Genomic DNA, 25,635 nt, shown 5'->3' with positions numbered 1-25,635 from the left:
CAGTAACAGTGTGTGCACAGGACTTTGATAACCTGCAAAGAACCTAAAATCCTTCACATTGCAAATAATAATGATAAAAATCAAAGCCCTGTGCTGGCCACACATGTTATTTCTGAAGCAGGGCTGGACAGGCTGGATGTGAGCTGCACTGCTGTCCTTCTCTGGAAACCCTCACAGAAATGCTGCAAAAGCGAAAGCAAAATGCTTAGTAGAGCACTGGCACCTGCACTCTAAAAATGCTAGTTTTGTTTTTGCTGTTAACAGTTGTATATTTCATTAAAAAAAAAAAAAATCTGACTCCTGTGAACTTTGAAAACATATTTCAAAACCTTTTTCAGTCTATCAAGACCACAGACAAGAACCATAATAATCACAACTGTCTTTCATCCACCCCCACTTACCCCATTTACCCCCAAACCCTTCCAGGCACTTGGCAAAACAGCTTGTGAAATCCACCCAACCACCAAGAGTAAAGTATTGGCTGGCCCCACTGCATATGAGGCAGTGAGTTCAGAGGTTAAGTGACTCGCCCCAAGTTAGAAGTAGCAGAGCCAGAACCAGCTGCAAATCTATACCCCGCCAAATCCAGTGCTCGCTCAGACAGCAGTCCCATGGAATCCATCACATCTTCTTCTGGAGAGCGTGAGGCCAACCCTGTGCTGGCCACCGAGTCTCAGTACTGACACCCCTTTACTCTACTTCTGACACCACTTTCTGTGTACACCTGGGCCTAGAAACCAGCAGCTCTGGGGACGCCTCCTCACCCTCAAGGACTTCTGCACTCACAGTCACAGTGCTCACTGCGTGCCTGAGGCCGCCACAACAACGGGGATGCCAACCCAGTCACCTCCACCCTCTCAAGGCACCTACACCATGGGCACACACAAATCAAAGAACGAAAAGAAAAAAAAAAAACCAATGAATGTGATCTTGGTGGCAGGTTTTATGTCCTGATTTCCTCAGAGTATGGTCTGGGTCACAAGAGGTTCTGGATTAAAGTGAGGCTAATTCCCCCAAGCTTTAGGACTTGGCTTTCTGCAAAGTGAAAGGGTTCATTCTCAAACATAAGAATTACAGAGCATCCTTGATTTTTAAATTTGGAATTAATTGTAAGGATCATCCAAAAGCAAACAAAACAACTATAAGAATTAGTGAGAAAATGTTTAAAAATCTAAAATTTGTTCTCATCTACAGAGACCTCTACCAACTGTCTTCAGATACTTAACTAGTTCAAAAGAAGAGGTTTTAAAACATCTACCTATTAAGAACAGAAAAGCCATAGGCTTTGCCACTCTCCACTCGATTCTCCAGTGACCCAGGATTTCAGCAGGGACACTGCAGAATATTTTTTTTTTAATTATTACTTAGAAAGGAGCTCTACATTATCTCCTGTCAGAGCCAAAATTCAAGAGACATTCTCTGAATCCCAGCATCCCTGACAGTGTTCCAGAGACTTTCAACAGGGTTCTACCTTATGCGTGCATTTCCAAACAGATACTGGTTTCTAATAGAAACAATCAAGCTTAGAAACAGCTGCCCGTCCCCCCTCTTCCGTCTTCATGTCCACACTCACAGTCCCCACACAGGTCCCAAAGCCCTGACACATGTCACTAGCACTGCTGTGATACGCAGACAAGGCAGGTCTTCCCACAAGAACACAGACCAAGCTCCCCGCTCAGGGCAGCAAGCGCACCTTCCCCCAAAGGGTTCCTGTTGTGGACACAGGAGATGCCTACCTGCTGCATCAACTCGGCTGCTTCGTCATCTCCATTCCCCACACCAGGATTCTTCCGCACCACGCCCGGGCCAGCCTTAGGGGCTGCAGCAGTTCTGTGTGTTGCAATGGGCCTCTGTGGAGCTGACAGAGGAACAGAGTTGGCGTTTGTTCCAAGAGCAGAAATTTCAAGACAAAAAGAACCCACCAGACAACAAGAGGAGGTTGTGACAAACTGCTCTCCACAGCTATGCAGTGAAGAGACCCACCGCTGAGAGCCCAGCATGCAAGATTACACCCCATGATCACCCAAAGTGGTTCTGCATCCTGGCAGCACAGGGAAGTACCAATTTTAGCCATGATCTTTCGTGCTGGCAATAAGTCTTTAGGTGTGGTCTTTTTTCCGCTGGGGTGGACTGGACTATCATCTGAAAAAGGCAAAGTCAACCTGGTACAAACTGATGAACTACCTGAACCTCAGCTCCAACTTAAGGCACAGACAGGCAGCTTCACAGAGCAAAGGGAAACGTCAAGTCCGGAGCTCACAGCCCCAGCTGTGGGGCACCCATGACACCCCATCTGGAAAGTAAGGTGTCTCCCAACTCAGAACCTCACACTCCTTGGACTGAGAAGATGAGCGAGCGGGTAGAGACTGCTCTGACCACTAATGGCTTCCCGTTTCCTTTTAAGAAGGTGTTTAGAGGGTCAGAGAGAGAAAAGCAGCACACTGACGAGGATAGAAAGACTTCTCTCAGTAAGAATGTCCAAAGCAAAGACAAGGAAAAAACAGTAAAGGGGCCAATCTACTGATAAGTTAAAATAATAAAGAATAATCAGGAATGGGCTACCTCAAGGCAAATTTATCATTCATGACTTTAGTTATTCATTCAACGAATATTTTGCAAAGTTTATTTATTATGCCAGGTTTAGGAATATCTCAATCTTCCTAACATTCCAAACTATTCAACAACCATATGACCTTAAGGCCACCCAGAGTAACAGGCATTTCCGCTGGAGGATCTCTAGCATATGTTTAAACTGAAGACTAAATACTTAATCCAAGTCTCCACATGCCTGTTAGCAGCATCTGAAATATGAAATGCACAGGGTTATCTATGCAATTCCCCATTCTAAGAAGCTGAAGAATCAAAGTATTCAATATCTGGAGAAATCTGAACCCTCATATACTCTGCTTGGGAAAATAAAACGGTTCAGCCACTTTGGAAAACAGTCAGGTAGTTCTGCCAAAGGTTAAAACAGAGTTATCACATGACCCAAAAATTCTGCTCCAAGAGTATGTACTCTTGGATACACACCCAAGAGAAATAAAAACATACGCCCACACAAAAACTTGTATATGAATGGTCACAGCAGCCCTATTCATAATAGCTTAAAAATGGAAAGCACTCAAATCACCATCAACTGGTGAATAAATAAAATGTGCTACAGCCACACAATGGAATATTATTTAGCCATCAAAAGGAGTCCTGATAACATAATACAACAAGGATGAACCTTGAAAACATTATGCTAAATGAAAGAAGTCAGACATAAAAGGCCACATATTCTATAATTCCATTCAGAAATATTCAGAATAGATAAATCCAATGAGGATCAGCAGTTGCTCAGGACTGTCAGGGAGGGAGTTTTGGGACGAAATGCCAAGTGACTGATGTTGGGCACACATGAGATTTCTTCTGGGGGGTAATGATAATGTTCTAAAACTGATCATGGCAATAGTATAACATTACCTATGTATGTACTAAAAACCATTCAACTGTACACTTGTATACTTTAAATGTGTGAACTGTATGGTAAGTCAATCAAGAGCTCAATAAAGCTATAAAAATTACAAAGCACGCAACATCCCTCTCTACCTACCAGATAGATCAGGCCCTCTTCTCAAGGTACTATGCAACTTTAATTAATGTTCTTACCACCTTCTGGAAAGGAGTTAGCGTCTGTAGAACACCCACTGCTCCACAAGGTACACACATGTTCTGTGAGTGTATCACTACAAACACATTTGGGAAAACACACTAGGCCTGGACTTCAAGAGATAAGTCTCTTAAAAACAGCCTTCCCCTGCCTCCTAGATTCTGCTGGCATCACAGAACTTAGCAGCTGAGGTTCTAGGAAGGGCAGGGAAGTCGTGAGTAAGCACAGGTAGCTGCTCTGCAGACAGGAGGACAATGCAGAACCAAGAACAGCCCCCGAGGGACCTGGAAAGCTCTTTTTTCTAAGATTTCAGGTCCGGTTGCAACTTCCCAACCCAGGGCTCTAAGATGAAATGTCCTTGTGTTCCAACTAACTCTCCTTTACGTGAGCTAACCTGAGGAACTTCTATTCCATACAACCAACGAGTGTTGGCAAAACTGCGAACAGTAACTCATTCAGGCTTCGAGAACAGACTTCTGGGGCCAGTACTGAAATTCCCCTATTACAGAGGAGGAAACAGGGCAGAGGTGAAGTGCTTATAGAGGCTCCAGAGATCTTAGGACAAACACAGGGCCCTGATGTCACAATCCATGCTCCTGCCATAAGGCTGGGATTATGTTACTTAAGATCCCTAAACCTATGGCTACCCAAACACTTCTGGGTGAATACTGAATGAATGAATGGATGAATACCTAGACTACCATTATTTGGAAATGGTATTATTTGTCTGTGGGCGGGGGCGGTTTGGTTTGTTTTTTACCTGCACTGCTAGAGCTGAGAGGTTTCTTCGGTTTGTTCAGAGCGGGAGCAACAAGGGAGGGGGCCACTGCAGTTTCTTGACCTTGTCTGGCAGCTACAGGGTCATACTCTTTTCCATCATAGTTTGCATCAAAAAACTTCTTGAACCACTGAACGAATTCAAAATTGTCCTGAAACTTTCCTTTTACTAATTTGTCCACAGGAATTATCTGAAGAAAAACATAAGATTCTTTAGTTCAAAGCAAGAGGTTTCTGGCAAGCATCAAAGGTGTTCACCTTCATCAAAATCAGTATAAAGCTCTGCTAAAAGGAGACAAAGAGGCAAGAACTAAATGTTCAGTAAGCCCCTGGAAGGTTGTAGAGCAAGTTTCATTCAATTTACCTTCCACAAAAAACTTAACAACAGCCAATCTCCACAGTTCAAGTCCATCAAAAGAAATTAGAAATGCAAAAGAAACAAGTATCATATAGAAGTCAAACACACACACATCCAAACACATTTTAAGACATGTCATTCCACTGTAAAAAGTAAACCTCCTATGGAACTCGCATGGCCACAGTGCCTGACACAAGGTACCAAGTCCAGAGCACAAAATAACAAGCATTCATGATGAACTGTGCTAAAAAAAAAATTATCTTAAAAATAGGTCAAGGCACAGAATCAATCCTGGGATAGACTTCTACAAAATGGCATGTTTTTCAAGTAATTACAATCCTATTAAAACATACTTTAAAGGACCCTCTAAGGTTTTTATTGTCTAAGAATACTGTGATATCAGGTATTACTTTAAATGGTCAGAGTTTAACTATCTTTTAATTCCTCAAGGATTCCAGTTACAATCTAACTATCCACCCCTCTGAGCAAAAAAATTTTTTTTAATTTTTTGGTATGAAACATTAACAAAGTTTTATCTGGAACTTACTTCAAAATAATCCAGGACTACAGGGGGTAGAATAGAGATATATATGAGTTGATATCTCTGAGTTGATAATTACTGAGGTACATGGGGGATCCCTGCACTATTCTCTCAACTTTTATATACTCTAGGAATCTGCCTTATTCAAAAAAATTAATTCCATAAAAAGAAAAAGTACTGTGTATAAACTAAACCTAGTTTAAACCATGCTTGATAACTAAATGATATCCTTACAATACAAATGCACATTTTATATATTGCAGAAACAAAATTAAGACTGATTTCAAAGTAAATAAAAAAATAAGATATAGAAGCAAGATAATTAGGGGGTGATTACAAGCTTTCCTGAAAAATGTTTCCCCCCCTCAAAATGGCTTAAAGGATAAGCCCTTTTAATGGGGGGGGGGGGGGGGGGGGGCGGGAATTGCTTAATTGTGCAATAACGTATTATCTACTAAAACAGAGATATTTTTTCCAATGAAGCCTGGTGGACTCTTGTCTCGTATAGCTTCATGTAACCTTGAGGGCAAGAGGGAACTTTCCAGCACCTACTAGCTATAAAAATATTGTAGCTTATACTTTGGTTTTATACTTCACTAAAAAAGTCAAATAGTTCTAGAATCTTCTCTATTAGAATTACTTATTCTACCATATGGTATGTTTTACAGAAGTAAATTCAGAGATTAAAAGAATCACATCTCAGATTAATATACTAAACAGTTTTTAAAAAAAAAGGGTACAGATTTACAGATTGATTTTCCAGAGACCCACCAACTTCACGATGAAGAAAGATGACCACAAGGGAACCAGGGATAGGACAACAGAGGGACACATTGCTCCCGGTAAACTTTTAACGCCAGAAAAGATAACTATACAAATTGGGAAAAGAAAAACAAAAACATCCAAATCATGGGCCAGCACTGGTAGCCTTGGTAATTATGAGGAATTAAGAAATACCCTAAATGAAAGAATAAAGCTTACTTACTTTGTCAACACCCATCCTCTTAAAACCTGCTTGTAGAATTTTGAAGTTTTGGATGTATTCATGTTCTAGCTTAGCTTGGAATTTCACTTTCTTCAAGGCAATGGAGCCAGGGAACAACATGTCCATAAACTGACAATAGGCAGCCCCTGAATGAGTAGAAGAAGAAAAAAATACACACCCGAACATTAAATGCACTAGCTATTAAAGAAGGGTAAAAAGTTACCAACTCGCTTAACCCCCATACAATTTGAAAAGTTGTGGAAGTGTACCTACAAAATCCCAAAGCGTCATTTCCACTTGACTTTGAAATCAGTAACAGAACTGTGGTTCTATTTAAGTTCTACAACATACTTGCAACCTGAAATCCCATGAAGAGAAAAGGAATGTTCCTATGAAATTTTAACACTATTCTTTGTAAGAAACAGGCATGACAATAAAATGACAACTAAAAGAAAAATGAATGCCAGCAGGAGGAGGAGTTCCCCAATATGGCAAAGATCCATCCTCTAACTTAGGTTAAAAATGTGTTTTTCCTAAGATTCTGCCTCCCTGGGCTTTTTACATCTCTAAATAAACTTAATTAACCTATCAGTTCATAAACAAAGTTGAATAGCAGGAATCTTTGTGTTCTTCCATTTAAATTTTTTCTATTTTAAAGGCCACTATAAGAAATTACTGCATATAGTTCATCCCATTTGCTCCCCAATTTCTTCCTTCCTCCACTTGTTCATTTTTATCCATCACTACCCCCAAAAGTGTTTTCTTAGCACTTAAAATTTAAGAATGCAATTTCTCTAATGCCTACTAAAATGCACTCTCCTAATACAGGGCAGGCTCCATGTACACTTACTGCCTTTTCAGGAAAAGGAGGCAAGAAATCCAGCAACTACACGATAGGTATTCTGCAGAATGAGGCAGCCTTAATAAGCATATTCAACTTATCTTACATCAGGCCAAACTGGCTTCCTGCCAGATCTGGCATAAAGAGTCCCATTATCATTATTTTTGGAAAGATGCAAAAAAAGCAGAAACACTTCAGTGATCAGAGTGACATTCTTAGTAGAAAGGAGCACTAGAAAGTGAAAGCCTGATTCTTGAGGTGGCTTGATTTATTTACTCATCCAACAAAAATGTACTATGGGAATTCTATGTACCAGGCAGTGAATTAGCAATATTTATGCTTTTTTAAATGGAGGCACTAATAGCTTCCTAAATTTCATAAGGCAACAACCCAGTCTCTTTAACAAGTTAGTAGCACGAAGATGATTGCTGTATTTTAAGAGATTTAAAAGTCAACTTTTTGTTGACTGCAATAATTTACCAACTGCAATATACAGATCTGGTTTGGATCCTGATACATACAAATCAACTTAAAACACACATATACACAGAAGATAATCTATGAAGTATCTATACCTACAGCTTCACATATGAAAGGTAATTTTTCTGAACCAGCAAAATAAAGTACATTTATTAAATACACAGTTTTCTCAAACCATTCATGAGACTTCCCATTCGAAACCACTTAAAAGCATCAGTCATCTGCTCCTCTAAAAAAACCTGCCTGAAGAACTTTCAGTTTTTATTTTAGAGCTAGAAGAACCCTTAGAGCCATTGTAAATTTAAAATCTGAGGACCAAAAACTGTGGCTCAAGACCACAGAGGCCAGAGACCAAGCTCAGAGCCAGACCCCAGGTATTCTGACTCCCTGTCCACTGCTCTTTCCTATGTCATTATATACTTTCTTAGAACACCCTACCCCAGACTAAAGCATTTCCTGGCTCAGGGAAGAAAGAGGTATATACCACGCTGCTACACTGTAGCTGGCTGAAACAGAGTTAATATATGAAGAAAAACACGAGGATTCCAATAAAAATAGACAAATCAATTGGACAATTCACACATACAAAAATGTAAATACCTAATAAACACACAGGGATCCAACCTAAGGGATCTAAGGGAATAATTTCTTTTTTTTTTTTAAAATATAGCAAGGGGAATTCCCTGGCAGTCCAGTAGCTAGGACTCACAGTGCAGCCAAGAAAAAGAAAAAAAAGTAAACTTCCAAGAAAGGGGAAAAAAAGTAAATTTAATAAAGTAATACACATTAAAAATACATCTAGCGAAGATTTACACATGAAAATTGTATAACTTCATTCATGAGAGGAAAAAATGGAAGCAACCTGTATGTCCAACAATAGGAGCAATCAGTTACATAAATTCTTAAGAGAATATTATGCAAGCAATCAAAGCACATTTTTTGGCGGGGGTTGGAGGAAGAGCTCAAGATTTAATGTTAAAAGAAAACTTAAGATACAAAAACGTATCTATAACATGTCTTCATATATGTAAAAACATTCATCTTTACATGTATAGAAAAAAAACTGGGAGAAAGCACAATGTATTAAACCATACAAGGTTACTGTTTTGGAGATCAACTATGACTGAACATGGCCATCTCTGGGAGGTGGTACTGAATATATTATTTTTTTTAATTATATACAATGAAAATTACTTTTATAATAAGCACACAAAAGAAGAAGATAAATGCTTAAAAGGAAAAAGTCTGTCAGGTGGTTTTTTACAAAAGGGCTCAAAACTCCTGACCTGTATCTGTCTCAACTGGGTACAGAAGAGGTTCAAATGGGCTTTCCTTCCAGTCTTGGCCTTAATAACAAAGTCTGGCAACACAAGTAGCACAAGGGGACTGCTCTCAGATGACCGCTCTCTCAATGCTTTGGGGCAGGAGAGCAGGTTCACGTAACCTGTGGCTGGAACATGTAGACAGCCTTAGGGTGGGACCAGATGTGTCATGACATCAACCACCAGGTCCCTGCTGACCACCACAGCCCCGTCCTATGGAGATCTGTGCTACAAGCAGAGAACACACAGGGCACAATGCGACCCCTGCGCCAGACGCCTGCACTATCTCAAGTGCACAGGCTCGCAAACATTTTGGTCCAAGGCCCCTTGGAGAATTAGATGGAAGCTGAAGTCAACAATCAATGCAGTCCAAGACTTGTCCAGGGGTTGGCAAGTCCATCTGCCAATTTAGGGGACAAGGGTTTGATCCCTGGTCCAGGAAGATTCCGCATGCGGAGAGGTGCCACAACTACTGAAGCCTGTGCGCCCTAGAGCCCATGCTCTGCAACAAGAGACGCCACAGCAATGACGAGCCTCTGCATGGATAGTCCCCCTCTCGCTTCAACTTAGAGAAAGCCCACAAGCAGCAATGAAGATCCAGCACAGTCAAAAATTTATTAATTTTTAAAAAATTATTCATGTTGATGTATGGCAAAAACCACCACAATATTTTAATTATCCTCCAATTAAATTAATTTTTTTTAAATGAGTTTAGGTCTGAGAGTCTGACCAAGAGTCATCACCATAACTAAGAGTGAGGGGAAAAACAGACTAAAAAAAAAAAAGAATTCTACATTAGACAGAAGCCCTATCAGAAAACTCCACATTAAGAACTCTCAAAAGTTTTACACACAGGAAACACATTCCATTAAATGCAAAAGCCTTCAGGATTTAGGAGTAAGTGAGGCTTAAGTCATTTTAAACGATGAATACAATTTGGAAACAATCCCTGTCCAGGCATCAAAAAAAATAAATAACCAAAACAATTTGGAAATGGAAGGCTGTGAGGCGTCATTAATGCAGGCATTAAGAGACACAGAAGTACAGAACAGACTTTTGAACTCTGGGAGAAGGTGAGGGTGGGATGTTTCGAAAGAACAGCATGTATATTATCTGTGGTGAAACAGACCACCAGCCCAGGTGGGATGCATGAGTCAAGTGCTTGGGCCTAGTGGGCTGGGAAGACCCAGAGGAATCGGGTGGGGAGGGAGGTGGGAGGGGGGATCGGGGATGGGGAATACGTGTAACTCTATGGCTGATTCATATCAATGTATGACAAAACCCACTGAAAAATAAAAAAATAAATAAATTAAAAAAAAAAAGTCAGTCTGAAAACATCTTAACATGAGAAAAGCTACCCTATTTTAATTTTAAAAGAAAGACAAGGTACAACATTGTGTGCTTGTATTTGGTACCTACTACAGCAGTCTGTAACAGCAACAGACTGGAAATAAATGAAATGTCCATTAACAGGGGACTGATTCAAAGAAATTACGGTACTACAGAGCCACAAAAGAACGTGACACACACTGTACAGAAAATGGAACACTCTCCAGAACGTCCAATGTGCTCAAATACGCCCCCGCTTGTGTAAAACAGGGGAAAGAGAAGAACACGCACACAAGATGTGGACAGATGGATGTTTCTGCTCCTACACTCTCTCTGGAGGCCACCCAGCTGACGACACTGGTTGCTTCTGCTCTTGCTTTTCACAAGAAGGCTTTTCACTGTTTACCTTTTTGTTTCTTTTGAATTCTAAAGCATTTTGAGACTTGGTTATTCAAAAAGTATGTCAATTATGTTTTAAAATTATGGAAAATACTGAAAATACAGCTAAAATGAGTAACCTTGGACAAGTTAGTTAACTTCTCTCAGTTTTTCTATCTATAACATGGGGATGACAGACCTTACCTTCCAGGTTACACAGGTGAAGCACTTTGGAAAGTGCCTGACCTATGGTAAGAGCTCAATAAATAAAACCTTAATTAGAGGGAAAAATACAGTTAAAAGATAACAGTGATTATCACTTGTAATACAACAGATAACAGTTTTATTCTTGTTTCTATGTTGTTCAGTGTAAGTTGTGTCCGACTCTATGCAACCCCATGGACTGCAGCACACCAGGCTTCCCTGTCCTTCACTGTCTCCCAGAGTTTGTTCAAATTCATGTCCACTGAGTCAGTGACACTATCTAAACATCTCATCCTCTGCCACCACCTTCTTCTTTTTTGCCTTCAATCTTTCCCAGCATCAGGGTCTTGTCCAATTAGTCAGTTCTCCACATCACATGGCCAAAGTATTGGAGCTTCAGCATCAGTCCTACCAATGAGTATTCAAGGTTGATTTCCTTTAGGATTGACTAGTTTGATCTCTTTGCACTTCAACAGATTTTCAAGAGTCTTCTCCAGCACATTTCCCAAAGCATCAATTCTTCGGCATTCAATCTTCTTTCAGTCCAACACTCACATCCATACATAACTAGTGGAAAAACCAAAGCTTTGACTCTATGAACCTTTATCGACAAAGCACTGTATAGGTTTATCACAGCTTTCCTTCCAAGGAGCAAGCATCTTTTAGTCTTGTGGCTGCAGTTACTGTCTGCAGTGATTTTGGAACCCAAGAAAATAAAATCTGTCACTGTTTCCAGTTTCTCCCCTTCTAGTTGCCATGAAGTAATGGGACAGGATGCAAGGATGTTAGTTTTTTTAACGCTGTGCTTTAAGCTAGCTTTCTTTTTTAATACATTTCTATAAAGAAGATCTAATTACTTATACTCAGAAGAAAGTAAGTTTGTCTTCTGCTTCAATTAACACAAAGAGATATTTGAAGAATTAATTAAGCAAAAATAAATTTAAAGAGATAGTTCCATGAGCAGAAGAGTAACTCAATAAAAATGGTCTCTTCAAAAGGCCGAAGACAACAACGGGACAAGGAGACAGGCGTGTAGGGCCCAGACTACCATGAGACAAGGAGACAGGCATGAAGGGCCCAGACTACCACGGGACAAGAAGAGAGGCGTGAAAGGCCCAGACTACCACGGGACAAGGAGAGAGGCGTGAGGGCCCAGACTACCACGGGACCAGGAGAGAGGAGTGAGGGCCCAGACTACCACGGGACAAGGAGAGAGGTGTGTAGGGCCCAGACTACCACGGGACAAGGAGAGAGGCGTGAAGGGCCCAGACTACCACGGGACGAGGAGAGAGGCGTGAAGGGCCCAGACTACCACGGGACGAGGAGAGAGGCGTGAAGGGCCCAGACTACCACGGGACGAGGAGAGAGGCGTGAAGGGCCCAGACTACCACGGGACGAGGAGAGAGGCGTGAAGGGCCCAGACTACCACGGGACGAGGAGAGAGGCGTGAAGGGCCCAGACTACCACGGGACGAGGAGAGAGGCGTGAAGGGCCCAGACTACCACGGGACGAGGAGAGAGGCGTGAAGGGCCCAGACTACCACGGGACGAGGAGACAGGCGTGAAGGGCCCAGACTACCACGGGACGAGGAGAGAGGCGTGAAGGGCCCAGACTACCACGGGACAGAGACAGGCGTGAGGGCCCAGACTACCACGGGACGAGGAAAGAGGCGTGAAGGGCCCAGACTACCACGGGACCAGGAGAGAGGCGTGAAGGGCCCAGACTACCACGGGACAGAGACAGGCGTGAGGGCCCAGACTACCACGGGACAAGGAGAGAGGCGTGAAGGGCCCAGACTACCACGGGACGAGGAGACAGGCGTGAAGGGCCCAGACTACCACGGGACGAGGAGAGAGGCGTGAAGGGCCCAGACTACCACGGGACAGAGACAGGCGTGAGGGCCCAGACTACCACGGGACGAGGAAAGAGGCGTGAAGGGCCCAGACTACCACGGGACAGAGACAGGCGTGAGGGCCCAGACTACCACGGGACGAGGAGAGAGGCGTGAAGGGCCCAGACTACCACGGGACGAGGAGAGAGGCGTGAAGGGCCCAGACTACCACGGGACGAGGAGAGAGGCGTGAAGGGCCCAGACTACCACGGGACGAGGAGAGAGGCGTGAAGGGCCCAGACTACCACGGGACGAGGAGAGAGGCGTGAAGGGCCCAGACTACCACGGGACGAGGAGAGAGGCGTGAAGGGCCCAGACTACCACGGGACGAGGAGAGAGGCGTGAAGGGCCCAGACTACCCCGGGACGAGGAGAGAGGCGTGAAGGGCCCAGACTACCACGGGACGAGGAGAGAGGCGTGAAGGGCCCAGACTACCACGGGACGAGGAGAGAGGCGTGAAGGGCCCAGACTACCAGGGGACGAGGAGAGAGGCGTGAAGGGCCCAGACTACCACGGGACAGAGACAGGCGTGAGGGCCCTGACTACCACGGGACGAGGAGAGAGGCGTGAAGGGCCCAGACTACCACGGGACGAGGAGAGAGGCGTGAGGGCCCAGAGTACCACGGGACAAGGAGACAGGAGTGAAGGGCCCAGACTACCACAGGACAGAGACAGGCGTGAGGGCCCAGACTACCACGGGACGAGGAGAGAGGCGTGAAGGGCCCAGACTACCACGGGACGAGGAGAGAGGTGTGTAGGGCCCAGACTACCACGGGACAAGGAGACAGGCGTGAAGGGCCCAGACTACCAGCCAACAAGGAGAGAGGCGTGTAGGGCCCAGAGTACCACGGGACAAGGAGAGAGGTGTGTAGGGCCCAGTTTGGAGGCCACTGTGGCAGCAGCCTGCAAACTGACAAAAGGCTACAGCCAAAAGACGCTGCAGAAGCCCGAGAGAACTCTGAGTCAGCCTCAAAAGATCCTTCTCAGGCCTGAGACACAGGAAGAATGGTGGAATTAAGGTCCAAAATGGAAAAGGGAGTCAACTTGAGGAGAAAACAAAGTAGGAGACGCCTGGTCAGGGGCATGGTCTCACTCTCAGAACGGCTCCAGAACAAGACCGACAAGCTGTTTTATATAAACTCAAGGGCCACCAGGGCCCCACAGTAAGCTAAAGAAAAAGGAAATCGAGCATTTGCCTGGGAGCATCTGAACACCTCTCCCATTCAGCAGAGCGCAGGAACTGTGAAGCTGGCTGGCCTGGACAGAAGGCAAGGAAGGGAGATCTGAGGACATTCACGCTCAGAGCACCACGCTGGGCCCTTGGAAAAGTGCAGAGGAGCCTGATCAGGGACTGGAACCAAAAGGAGACAGGAATGGAATGGAAAGCAATCAGCATTCTTCAACCCCCTCTCCCCACTCCAGTTTTTTGGTTTTTTGGCCTTGCCACCAGGCTTGTGAGATCTTAGTTCCCCAACCGGGGATTAAACCCAGGCCACAGCAGTGAAACCCCCAAATCCTAACCACTAGTCTACCAGGGGAATATTTTTCTTTCTTTCCTTTCCTGAATCCCCCTTTTGACACAAGCGATCCCTCATCGCAATCACTCTCTGTGATCAGGGTCTTTTTTCTTGATAACTATCTTTCCAAAATACTTGATGACTAACTCCCCAAAACAGAGAGACTACAGAACATAACGAACCTTGAAACAACCAGCCAACCCTATCACTGAAGTCCTCTGCACCTTATCTCACTACAAGAGCCAAGCAGAGGTCCCTTTCATCGTTGGAGGCAGGGAGCCCACGACGCTGATAAAACTCAGCCACTTCACAGGCGGCCAGCACATGAACAGTGTAGAACCTCAGGGCTTTGCCCTCTCAAGGGAAAAATCTATTCCTACCTCTCAAAGCTTGAGCATAGTCAGAGAATTCTGGTGTGCATGGCTCTCTGCTTAACAAAGGTAAGATCAGGAGAGACCAGGCACCAGTGATAAAGGTCCCTGGGATTCTCCTCAGGCCTCAGGAAACAGAAGGATCTGAGGAGCCTCGCTTTCTCTCTGATTCCAATCCCCTGGGAGCAGACCTTCTTCAGGGACACAATGTCCACAGTTCATCCTGTTTAGTCTCATACTGGAAGCTGAGACCCCATTTCCTAAACACCAACATGAAACACAATGCAACCTCTACATACTCAGAAAAGCCCCACACCACTCTCAATGGGGGAACAAGCTGTGAACAGAAGTTTGTTTTCAAATCAGAGAAAGTATTCTGAATGTTACACTGGGAAAAAGCACTTTATAATAAGAAAAATGGCAGGCAGCAGGCAAAATTCAAACTCTTCACAAATCTTTAATGAAACAGTATCACTATAATTGGTAATATGTTTTACATTTGTTCACCTCTCTTCCAAATGCTTATTTTCAAAAGATACAGCATGGATGAACTTCCCTGGTGGTCCAGTGGTTAAGAATCCGCCTGCAAACGCAGGGGACAGGGGTTCAACCCCTGCTCTGGGAAGATCCCACATGCCAAGGGCAACAAAACCCAAGTGCCACAACTACTGAGCCTACGATCTACAACAAGAGAAGCCATGGCAACAAGAAGCCTGTGCATCCCAACTAGAGTAGCCCCCACTCACTGGAACTAGAGAAAGCCCATGGGCAGCAATGAAGATCCAGTGCAGCCAAAAAAATAAAATAAAAAGATAAAGCATGTACACAGCAGAAAGAGTACAGGCTATGTGGCCAGAAAGATCTGGATGCAAAATCAGGCTCTATAATGCATAAGCTGTGCCCCATGCATGCTCCTCTCCTCTGTACAACAAGAATGTGTCCTGTCCCAGGGGCTGGTGCAGAATCCGTATCTGAGAGCTAATTTTACAGGTGAGTCTCACAACAGCCCAACAGGTGAACCAGATCCTACTATCCCAGTTTACAGATGAAGAACCAGAACATCAGGGCCCCATCCAAAGTCACACGGCTCAGAGCAGACTGCGATCTCTTCGTGCCCAGCCCTGACTACCGACAACAGCTCCCTGACTGAATGAGAGAAACCTGGAGCCAGACCAGCACACGTACACCTTACCTATACATGAAAAGAGATCTCATTTTTTAATTAAGTGAAATACATCTTGAAGTGTATTTATAGAAAGAGGTAAATTTCAGGGAAAAATTGCTGGTGAAAAAGCTGGCTCCAATCAAAATTAAGATGACCTCATCCCCCCATTAGTCATTAATCACGGGGCAAACAAGAGCTTTAAAAGCCTCCAAGAAAAGGGGATGTGGTGGTGAAATGAAACTAGAGGAAAAGCAACACAGATCTAACAGCACCTATGACTAACAGTGCAACTGACATTTAGTAGGCGTGACTCTTGGGCACCCCTGTCTCACTGTACAACTTCACAATGAGCCTCTCTGACCATCTATAAAACTGGGATTAAATCTCACAGGGGAAGTAACAAGACCAGCAAATGAAACTAAGACCAAGACTCAGCTACAAAGTAAGGAAGTACAGAAGCTGAATTCATTTAGCAAATTTTCATATAAATGAAAGCAATAATTTTAAGGAGATCTGAATGGCACTAGTTGGTAAAAGAAGTCTGAAGTACAAGTACGGTACAGAGCTGAAGGACATGGGCTCTTGATTGCAAACATGGTTCAAGCCTCAAATCTATTCTTGGTTGTTTAACCCTATACTTATTCAATTTCTCTAAGTCCATTTTCTCATCCGTAAAATAAGGTTAATAAAAATCCCCACCTCACAGTTCAGTTCAGCTCAGTCGTGTCCAACTTTGTGACCCCATGGACTTCAGCACACCAGGCCTCCCTGTCCATCACCACCTCCCGGAGTTTACTCAAACTCATGTCCACTGAGTCGATGATGCCATCTCATCCTCTGTCGCCCCCTTCTCCTTCCGCCTTCAATCTTTCCCAGCATCAGGGTCTTTTCAAATGAGTCAGTTCTCCACATCAGGTGGCCAAAATATTGCAGTTTCAGCTTCAACATCAGTCCTTTCAATGAATATTCAGGATTGATTTCCTTTAGGATGGACTGGCTGGATCTCCCTGCAGTCCAAGGGACTCTCAAGCGTCTTCTGCAACTCCACAGTTCAAAAGCATCAATTCTTCAGCACTCAGTTTTCTTTATATTCCAACTCTCACATCCATACATGACTGCTGGAAAAACCATAGCCTTGACTAGATGGACCTTTGTTGGCAAAGTAATGCCTCTGCTTTTTAATATGCTGTCTAGGTTGGTCATAACTTTCCTTCCAAGCAGTAAGCATCTTTTAATTTCACGGCTGCAGTCACCATCTGCAGTGATTTTGGAGCCCCAAAATATAAAGTCTGTCACTGTTTACCCATCTATTTGCCATGAAGTGATGGGACCGGATGCCATGATCTTAGTTTTCTGAATGTTGAGCTTTAAGCCAACTTCTTCACTCTCCTCTTTAACTTTCATCAAGCGGCTACCTCACAGAGGCACAGTGATAAAAAGATATTTGAAAGCACTTACATAACCCTCGAACACAAGTGTTCAATTAAATAACTGTTGTTATGATTACTAGGAGAAGCTGAAGATTCTAATTCTCCACCCCAAGATCAAGATAAGAATTCAAGTAACAGCAGGATATACAGCTCCTCCTTCTTTATCATATTCTTGACCCCACCTCCTATCTAGGGTAAATCCAATTTTGATAACCCTAACACATAATGTATGTTCTTGTTTTAAATCAGCACTTCTCTGTCAGATTCTTAATAAACAGTAGCTCAATAAAGTTGTGGCTGAAATGGCAAACCAGCCTGACTTTGGTCTTGAGTTATGTGGGAGTAAGAAACGCCACTGATAAACTAATACAGAACTAGAACAATTACAATTATTGTCCTCAAATAAGTCACTTCAAATCTGGATGCAAACACTGCAGATGGAACAGCTGAGGCTAAGCCGCTGGCCTCCGAATGGAGCTGCTACAGCGGGAGACGGTGGACACACAGGCCAGAAGAGAGCAGGCTCCTTTCAAGCAGTCCCACTCACAAGTGGAACCAAGGCAGGGCTGAAACAAACAGAGCAGCCCTAAAACAGAACCCGAACCTGTGGCTTTTGCAATCAGACATGTACCGACCTGTGCATCCCTGAAGGACTCGCAGGCTTTCCTGGGGAAAGGGGTCTACTCAACTTCTCTTACCTGAGCACAACTGTTCAATCTTTGTCAGATTCAACTGCAGAGACTCATTGATCCAGGCCAGCATGTCATGTCGACTGAGGTTATCGCTGGTGACCGACGTTGAGTACACGTTCACTGCCATCTTCTACAGCATATGAGAAAAGAGGAGGGATCTCATTATTGGGGAGTAAGAAAGTGCAAGCATTTCCTGGAGTCACCAGAGCAGAAGTATAACGACACTCAATTTGGAAGCCTCACCCCCATTTTTCCCCAAGACGTCAAATCAAAGACCTAGGACTCCAGCCATGAGCCAAGATTTCCAGGAGTAAACAAGACCTGAAATGAATGGCTCAACACCAGCCAGCCTAAAATTCAGGCCCCATTTTAACGTGATTGGTATAAAAATGTGCTCTGCTTAGAAAATGTCAATTCATTTATCCATTAATGTATCAAAATGTTTACACCAGTTTTCTTCAGATGGTGGGCTTTTTATTAACTTCTCTTTATAGTTTCCACTAGGAGGTTCTCCAAATTTTCTTAAAGACTATGTTCACTTTTACAATCAAAAAAGTAACCTTTGCTATAACCTAAGTACTACAGAGGTGGTGGCAAATACCTCACAGAGCAGAGTCCTTAGTAAAATTCTCTGCTGAACCTACTGAGGACAGGAGGCCATCTGCAGGCCTACTAAGCACCAGGAACTTAGCAGACACTTGGCTAAGCTAAGTGAGAAGCCTAAGCAGAGTGGCTACAACCCCGTGAGCAGGAGGGTGAGGAAGAACAGAAGTGGGAAAAGTGAAGAAGCCAGATCCTGTTAGGACTCTGCAGGCATGATGAGGAGTTCAGATGTTATCCCGTATCTGTTCAAGAATGCCTTGCTGGGATTTAAATGGGGGAGAATCACATTCTTATTTAAGTTTGAAAAAGGTCACCAACTGCTGGTGAACAGATAATGGGAAGAGAAGACTCAAACAATAAGGGCAGGTAGATCCAGACCTAAATGAAATTCCTGGGCAATTACCATGAGGACTCATGACTACAAAATAGCAGTCCCCAACCTTTTTGACACCAGGGACTGGTTCTGTGGAAGACAGTTTTTCCATGGACAGACTGGGGAAAGTGGGGAGGAGGTAGGCAGGATGGTTTTCAAATGATTCAAAGTGCATTACGCTATTGTGCACTTATTTCTAGTATTATTATATCAGCTCCACCTCAGATCATCAGGCATTAAATCCTGGAGGTTGGGGACTCCTGCTATAAAATACTAAATTTCACAATGACCAACACTTATAATTTTCCTCATTTCATGTAACATCAATATGATCAATGGGGAAAGAAAAACTCAGGACAATTTGGAACCACCATGGGACTCTGAACACTCCTCCACCAAGGGACTAGCTAGTCTTCCCTTGCGTCTCCAGCACACCTCACAAGTCAAACAGCTACAGAATGTGAGGGCCGGAAATGATGGAGATCTACCACACAACCTCCTCTTTAGCAACAGGCCTGGAGAGATAACTGACTTATCAGGCTTGTGCCCTCACACCCCACATTCCCCCTTCCCCCGAGGACTTGGCACAGCACATTACACACAGTGGGCTCAGTAAAGGCTACTTGTTTTCAGGCTCACAGGCCAGTGTCAAAGAGAGAAAAACGTGTCTCAGAAAGCAAATTATCAACTCTCTTACCTAAACTCAGATGATAAAACCATGTTATACTAGAAGTCAATACAATTTAGTTCCTGACTCCACTGGGAAATTAATCCCTATGTTCCCACAGCACTTCATTCAAACCTCTGCAACTGTCATTATCTCTTCATTTCTGAATCGTTCCCAGATGGGATCTGAACCAGTAGGAAATTTGCACTATGCAAAGAGCTGAGTATTTGAAGCCTGGTTTGAACATGAGGCTCTCACTCAGCTGTATGAACCTGGGCAAGTTACTTAGCTTCAATACACCTCACTTATCTTGTGAGTGAATGTCCCTCTCTGAGGTGAGGTTTAAGTGAGGTAAGGCACAAAAAATGGTTTGGTATTAAACAAACAAGTCCAGGAGAGGGACGTGTCTCATTTATCCTATCTACAGTGCCAAAAACAGCACCTGAGACCTGTCACTACCATCTCTCACCTCCATCCACTGCAACAGACGTCAAATTAGTCTCTGTCTCAAACTGTTTTTACACAGCAGCCAAGGAGAATTTTCTGAATCAAAAATCAGACCAAGTGACTCCTGTGTTTAAAATCCCTAAAGGAAGAAAAGAAATGCAGACTGTGTGGTACCAAAGAGAGACACATGCAAACAAAAACCACCACAATCCCAGGGTGAGCACCTGTAATCCATTTTGGCGACATTCATACATACATCCATCAGATACTGTGTGTATCATGCTGCCATAAAATGTAAGCAGCTGGTAAAGCCCCGTGTGTCTCTTGACCACACCTCAGCTCAGTAAACGTTAATGGCCTTTCCTCATCATAAATTTAAAACTCTTTCATTCGCAGCACATTAATACCTGGCCCCATGTGCTCCGCAAACTCAGCAGCCACTAAATACATGGGGCTAGGCACCCTGTGGATGTGCAATAAACATCCACTGACTCAACTATTTAATTTGCTCTTCCAGGCAGTCAAAAGAGACCAGCTCTCAGAGCCTCAGCTACAGCTAGCGACAGCTCACTCTCTTCCTCCATAAGGATTCCTCTGCTTGGCCTCAATGGAAGAAAGACCCCATGATCACCACACAAACCTCACCCCTCCTTGATCCACCTTTAAACTTCCTTGAAAAAGCATTCCCTTACCTCTCCATATATACCCTCTCCTAAAGGCTCCCAAGCCCACTCCAATTCAAAGCTGGCTGATGAGCACTTATTACTTTCAAGGTACCATACTGAGCACTATGGAATGGGGGGGGGGGGGGTGGCCCCCCCAAAAAAAGCAATGTGTCCCTAGGTAAATACCTCACCTTTCCAGATCACAAACAGCTCATTTGCTCATCCAGAGGAGGCAGTGAGGATTAACTAAGACTCTAAGTGAAAAACACAGCATGTCCTAAGCTTCCCTATGTGCCAGAAACTGCTATACATTTCTTAGCCACAGAAACTATATACATATATACACCATCATAAATGGCACATTGGAAACACATTGTCTAGATCTGGACCTCAGGGAAGCAGCGTAATACAGAGATTAAGGGCCTGGACTCAAAGAGTCACAGACGGGTTCAGTCACTTGCTGGACACCATAAAGCTAATAACCTCTCAGAGTCTCGGTCCCCTAATTTGTAAAATGAAGATAAAATCTGTTAAGAGACAAGCACAATATTAAATGACATAAAACCACAGAACACCTGGCACACAGCAAGTGCCCAATTAGCAAAGAGCTGCTATTATCACTTTTCTTAGAGATACCCCATCCGAGAGGTGGATGGCAGGCCTGGTGCATCTTCCTTCAATGGACTTCAGGAGTTTCACTCCCAAAATGGAGTAGAGGCCCAGCTCTGCTCTGCAGCACCCCAGATCAGTTGTGAAACAGGGACTGAAAAAGCACTGTTCATATCACCCTATTACACTGTCTCGCCAGTGATCATATGAAATTCTTTCCCAGTTATTAATTTTCTCATTTCCATGTATTTTTTAATTTTCGGTCTCCCCACCACAGTGTAGATCTTTGCCCTCCTACTCCTGGGGCTATAGCCAGTGCTTAACACAGTGCCTAGAGCTCAATGGACGCTCAACAAATACTGATGAAGAAAGGAAGAAGTCCAGGGAGCTGGCTTGCTTTTCGCCATACTCGGGGACAAGACCTTGCTACGTGTAGTATTATCTTTCTCCCGCGTTTTACAGATGAGGAAACTGAGGCCCAGAGAGGTTAAAGCACCTGCCCAAGGTCGCACAGCAGATAATTCAATACTCCAGAACCTGGACTCTTAAATCATCACGCGGCCCCGTCTCCTACAGTGGGGGGGTCCTCAGAACTTCCAGCAGGCCCACTCCAACCCCACACACGCCCCCTATCCGGCCCAACCACCCCGGAACCTCCTGCCTCCTGTCCTGGTTCCACGCCTAGGCCGCGGCCCATAAGCCCCCACGCCGCCGAAGGGCAGCCCCCACTTCCGGCCCGACGCCCCGCCCACCAACCCACCCCCGGCGGAGAGAAGAGCGCGCGCCCCCCAGCCCGCGCTCGCCGGGTCACGGCCCCGCCCTTCCCCCACCCAGCCCGAACCGCACCGCCGCGGGGAGCGGCCCGAGCACTGCCGCGAGGCCCGCTGGCGCTTGGCTCGGCACGAGGCCCGCCCGCCGCCCCCCAGCCACCGTCCCGTGCCCGCTAGCCGGCTCACCGGCTCTCGCTTGGACCGCGTCCTCTGCCCGTAGCCGGCTCCGGTTCCGTCTTCGTCTCGTTCAAACCGCCTGACCCCGCCCGCCCGCCCGCGCGATGACGTCACACGCACCCCCCCCCTTACGCGCCGACGTAAAGGCTCGTCATCGCCCGCCGGCTCCTTTTATAGAGAGGGACGAAGCCGCGCGCTGAGGGCGGAGCCCGAAGCTTGATCGACGGCTGGAGTGCCCTAAGGGCGGGGCGCCGGCTGCCGGGGCCATGCAACTGCGCGAGGTCTGCCGCAACCAATGAGATCCCACCTCGGGCAGATGTGACCCCGCCTAGAAGGCGGGATCCAGTTACAAATTCTCCATCCCAGTAGCCAAAAAATTGGTTTTAAAATGAATTTTTACAAAAAATGGATTATTAGATTAAAAAAAAAATCGATAGTCGCTTTGAGGAAGGACTTAAAAGTCACATTAGAGACATATTCTGTAACTTTTCTTTCTAGAATGACCCTGTAATCTCATCATCCGTTTTTTTCTTAGTATAGTCGTCCCGTTTAATTGTTTATGCCTTTATTGTCTGCATTTCCGTAAATTCCACGGAAGAAGAATCTTCTCAATCCTGTTCCCACGGTGTCCAAGAGTCTGATATTTGGAGTCAGAGACTTGTTCAAAGAATGAGTTACACCCACTTTACAGAAGAGAAAACTGAGGGTCAGAGAGATCCGTTGCCCTGCATCACAAAGACTGATCCAAGTTTTCAGCTGGTTTTCTTGTCAAAGTATCATTGATTCATGTGTTCAGCAAATATTTCTTTTCCCTGATTAATCAAACCCTAGGGATTTGGCGGTAACCAAGAAACAGATATAGCCTCTGAGCTCTTAAAGTTTCCAATCTGTCAGGGAAGGCAAAGCACATCACTAATTACACATCACTATTTAAGTACAAGGGCTTCCCTGCTGGCTCAGCGGTAAAGAACCAGCCTGCAATGCAGGAGACATAAGAGACACTGGTTGGATCCCTAGGTTGGGAAGACCCCCTGGAGGAGGAAATGGCAATCTACCCCTGTATCCTTGCCTGGAAAATGCCATGGACAGAGGAGCCTGGCAGGCTACGGTCCAAAGGGTCACAAAGAGTCAGACACCACTAAGCACAATGAGCATGTTTAATTACAAACCAGACTTAGTTAGACAGGAACGGGCTATGGCAGGAGAGATAGCACCTGCGTTGCAAGGAGTAGGGGCCTAGAGGCCTCTTCTGGGCTGGATCTCACCCAAGTAGTTGCTGAAGCAGGGGGAGATGTTCAGGGAAGACTGGGTTAGGGAGCTGGGGCAGGAGCTACTTATCAACTGGTCTGGAGGCATTTCAGTATTTTAACCACCAGTACTGCTGGGTTGTCTTGCTGATAAGTAGTGCTCCAAGAGTATACAGCAGGAAAAAAACCTGACCTCACCTAAACAGTGTGGGAAGGCTTCCTAGAGATGATACTTGCCCTGAAACATAAGATGTTAACCTAGCGAGAGTTAGGGTAGAAAGACAAACAAAAGGATGCAGCAAAGAACCCTGTAACAAATGATTATAGTAATAGTAGTAATAGTAGCACTATATGGATAATTGAATAAAGATAGTCATAAGTGATTTGGGCCTTTGTGTTAATTACCCCCAACTTATACACAAGGATGTTAAGTTTCCAATGCTTTCAGTAAATTTTGTAAGTAGCAAAGCCACCAAGTTTGGGTTCAAATCCTGACTCTGCTAGGGGTTAGAATCAAATGAGATGTATATGATGTTCTTAGACCACTCCTAGCACATAGTATGTGCTCAATCAATGTTAATTATTTCAAAGTCCCTTTCAGTTGATGTCAATATTCAATTTCTGTCAACTGATATGCTGTCAGCAGTACCTGAAAGCCATTTGGAGTGGGGGAGGAATGAGTGTGGGAGATGAAAGTCAAGTCAAGAAGGGCCTCAGGTGTCGGACTAGCATTCGAACCTGGTTCTGGAGACACAGGACATCACAGGTCTCTGAGCTAGAGCCTCAGAAATAAAACTCATCTGCCCTCCCAGGCAATAGCAACCCAAAGAGATGAGAAAGGGCCACGTGACCTACTTAGGCTCCACCCTCCTATCTGAGAAGGGGGTTAAGCCAAGGTTATCTGAGTCACATTAAGCACTAACTGTGAAAGACCAGAGGATAAAAAGAAAAAAGAATTTCCATCCAGTAGGACAAAGTTGGGAGATTTTACTATGTGCTTTTAAGTGACTTTTAATATATGCGGTAATCTCTAAACTGTAAGTCTCCTCCCTGAAAACAAAATAAATAAAAAACTATGACTTCAAACCTGAGTTTTCCAAATGTATGATAAGCTTATTGAACTAAAAACTGGTGTTAGGAGGGCTCATCTGCCTTGAGCACCTCACAAGCTCATGGAAGAGATGGGTACAAAAGTAAGTAATACAGAGTACTTTGTGCTGAGATATTCTTCTATCAGTCCACAGGGAAGGACAGCTCAGATTAGAGGATGTCTCTTAGTGCTGCCTAGAATGGGGGCAAAGAAGTCTTCCTGGAAGAGGTGAGAACTGAAGGACCAGGCAGAGGGGAGAAGGCTGTTCTGGGGAAAGAACAACATACGCAAAGACTCAGTAAGCAGCCACCAAATCCAGTTAATAAAGTTAAACAGAAAGAAGAAAGGCAAGAAGGCAGAAAGGAGGGAAGGAAGGTAAGTTGGAAAAAAGTAAGAGAAGGAAGCAAGAAAGGTCAATTGTATCATAGGCTGCAAAGGGCAGCAAGTAATTCAGAATCCAGATACACACACATACACACATACACAGATGCAGGGGAGACCAATGGATTCACAAAACAGATTTCAACTCACAACTTCTTTGCACTGGCTGTGTGACCTTGGGTACTCACTTCTGAGTCTCAGTTTTTTTACCTGGGATCATGGTAACCACTGCCTCACTTCAGGGTTGCTGGGAAGACTCTACACAGTAAACAATAAAGCAGCTGCTGTGTACTTAGCACTCACTACCCACAAGCATTCTGCATGTGCTTCACACACACTGAATCACTTGATCCACACATCAGCCTTATGAAGTTATTATCCTTGTCTTAACAGCTGCATAAACGGAGGCTCAGAGGGGCTACAGAGCACATTCAAGGCCACAAGCTAGGATGATGTAAGACAAGGAGAGGCATCCAGTCTGGCTGCAGGAAGGAAGTAAGGACCAACCAAGCACAAGCCTGGAACAGAAAATCACTCAAGAGCCAGTTGACTGGAAAACCAGAGGGACTGAGGTAGGGTGGGGGCCTCCCTCTGTCCAGTGCCGATCCTCCACCAAATAACCATGGAACTGTTTAGTCAAGCACCCCCAGGGAAGATCCCTTTCACAGATCTC

General features: G+C 44.6%; 1 protein-coding gene across 2 annotated transcripts in view; it reads right to left on the bottom strand.

Annotated features, from left to right (window-relative positions):
- The window catches only part of MAPRE1 (microtubule associated protein RP/EB family member 1), a 29,690-nt gene extending 7,335 nt beyond the window's left edge, over nucleotides 1–22,355 (bottom strand). The window contains exons 1-5 of one of the 2 annotated variants that reach the window (XM_065921828.1): nucleotides 22,254–22,355; nucleotides 17,940–18,063; nucleotides 6,314–6,459; nucleotides 4,413–4,620; nucleotides 1,737–1,858 (exon numbers count right to left, since the gene is read on the bottom strand). In XM_065921828.1, the coding sequence (XP_065777900.1) occupies nucleotides 1,737–1,858; nucleotides 4,413–4,620; nucleotides 6,314–6,459; nucleotides 17,940–18,060 (597 nt within the window). In that variant the 5' untranslated portion in view covers nucleotides 18,061–18,063; nucleotides 22,254–22,355. Of the gene's footprint in view, nucleotides 1–1,736; nucleotides 1,859–4,412; nucleotides 4,621–6,313; nucleotides 6,460–17,939; nucleotides 18,064–20,045; nucleotides 20,148–22,253 lie in introns of those variants that run through there. The other variant, XM_065921826.1, reaches the window with a different exon arrangement.
- Nucleotides 22,356–25,635: the final 3,280 nt, after the last annotated feature.

The sequence above is a fragment of the Muntiacus reevesi genome, chromosome 2, assembly GCF_963930625.1.
Source record: "Muntiacus reevesi chromosome 2, mMunRee1.1, whole genome shotgun sequence".
Taxonomy (NCBI): domain Eukaryota; kingdom Metazoa; phylum Chordata; class Mammalia; order Artiodactyla; family Cervidae; genus Muntiacus; species Muntiacus reevesi.
Note: the sequence above shows the minus strand (reverse complement) of the source record. Positions and strands in the feature narration are given on the sequence as shown.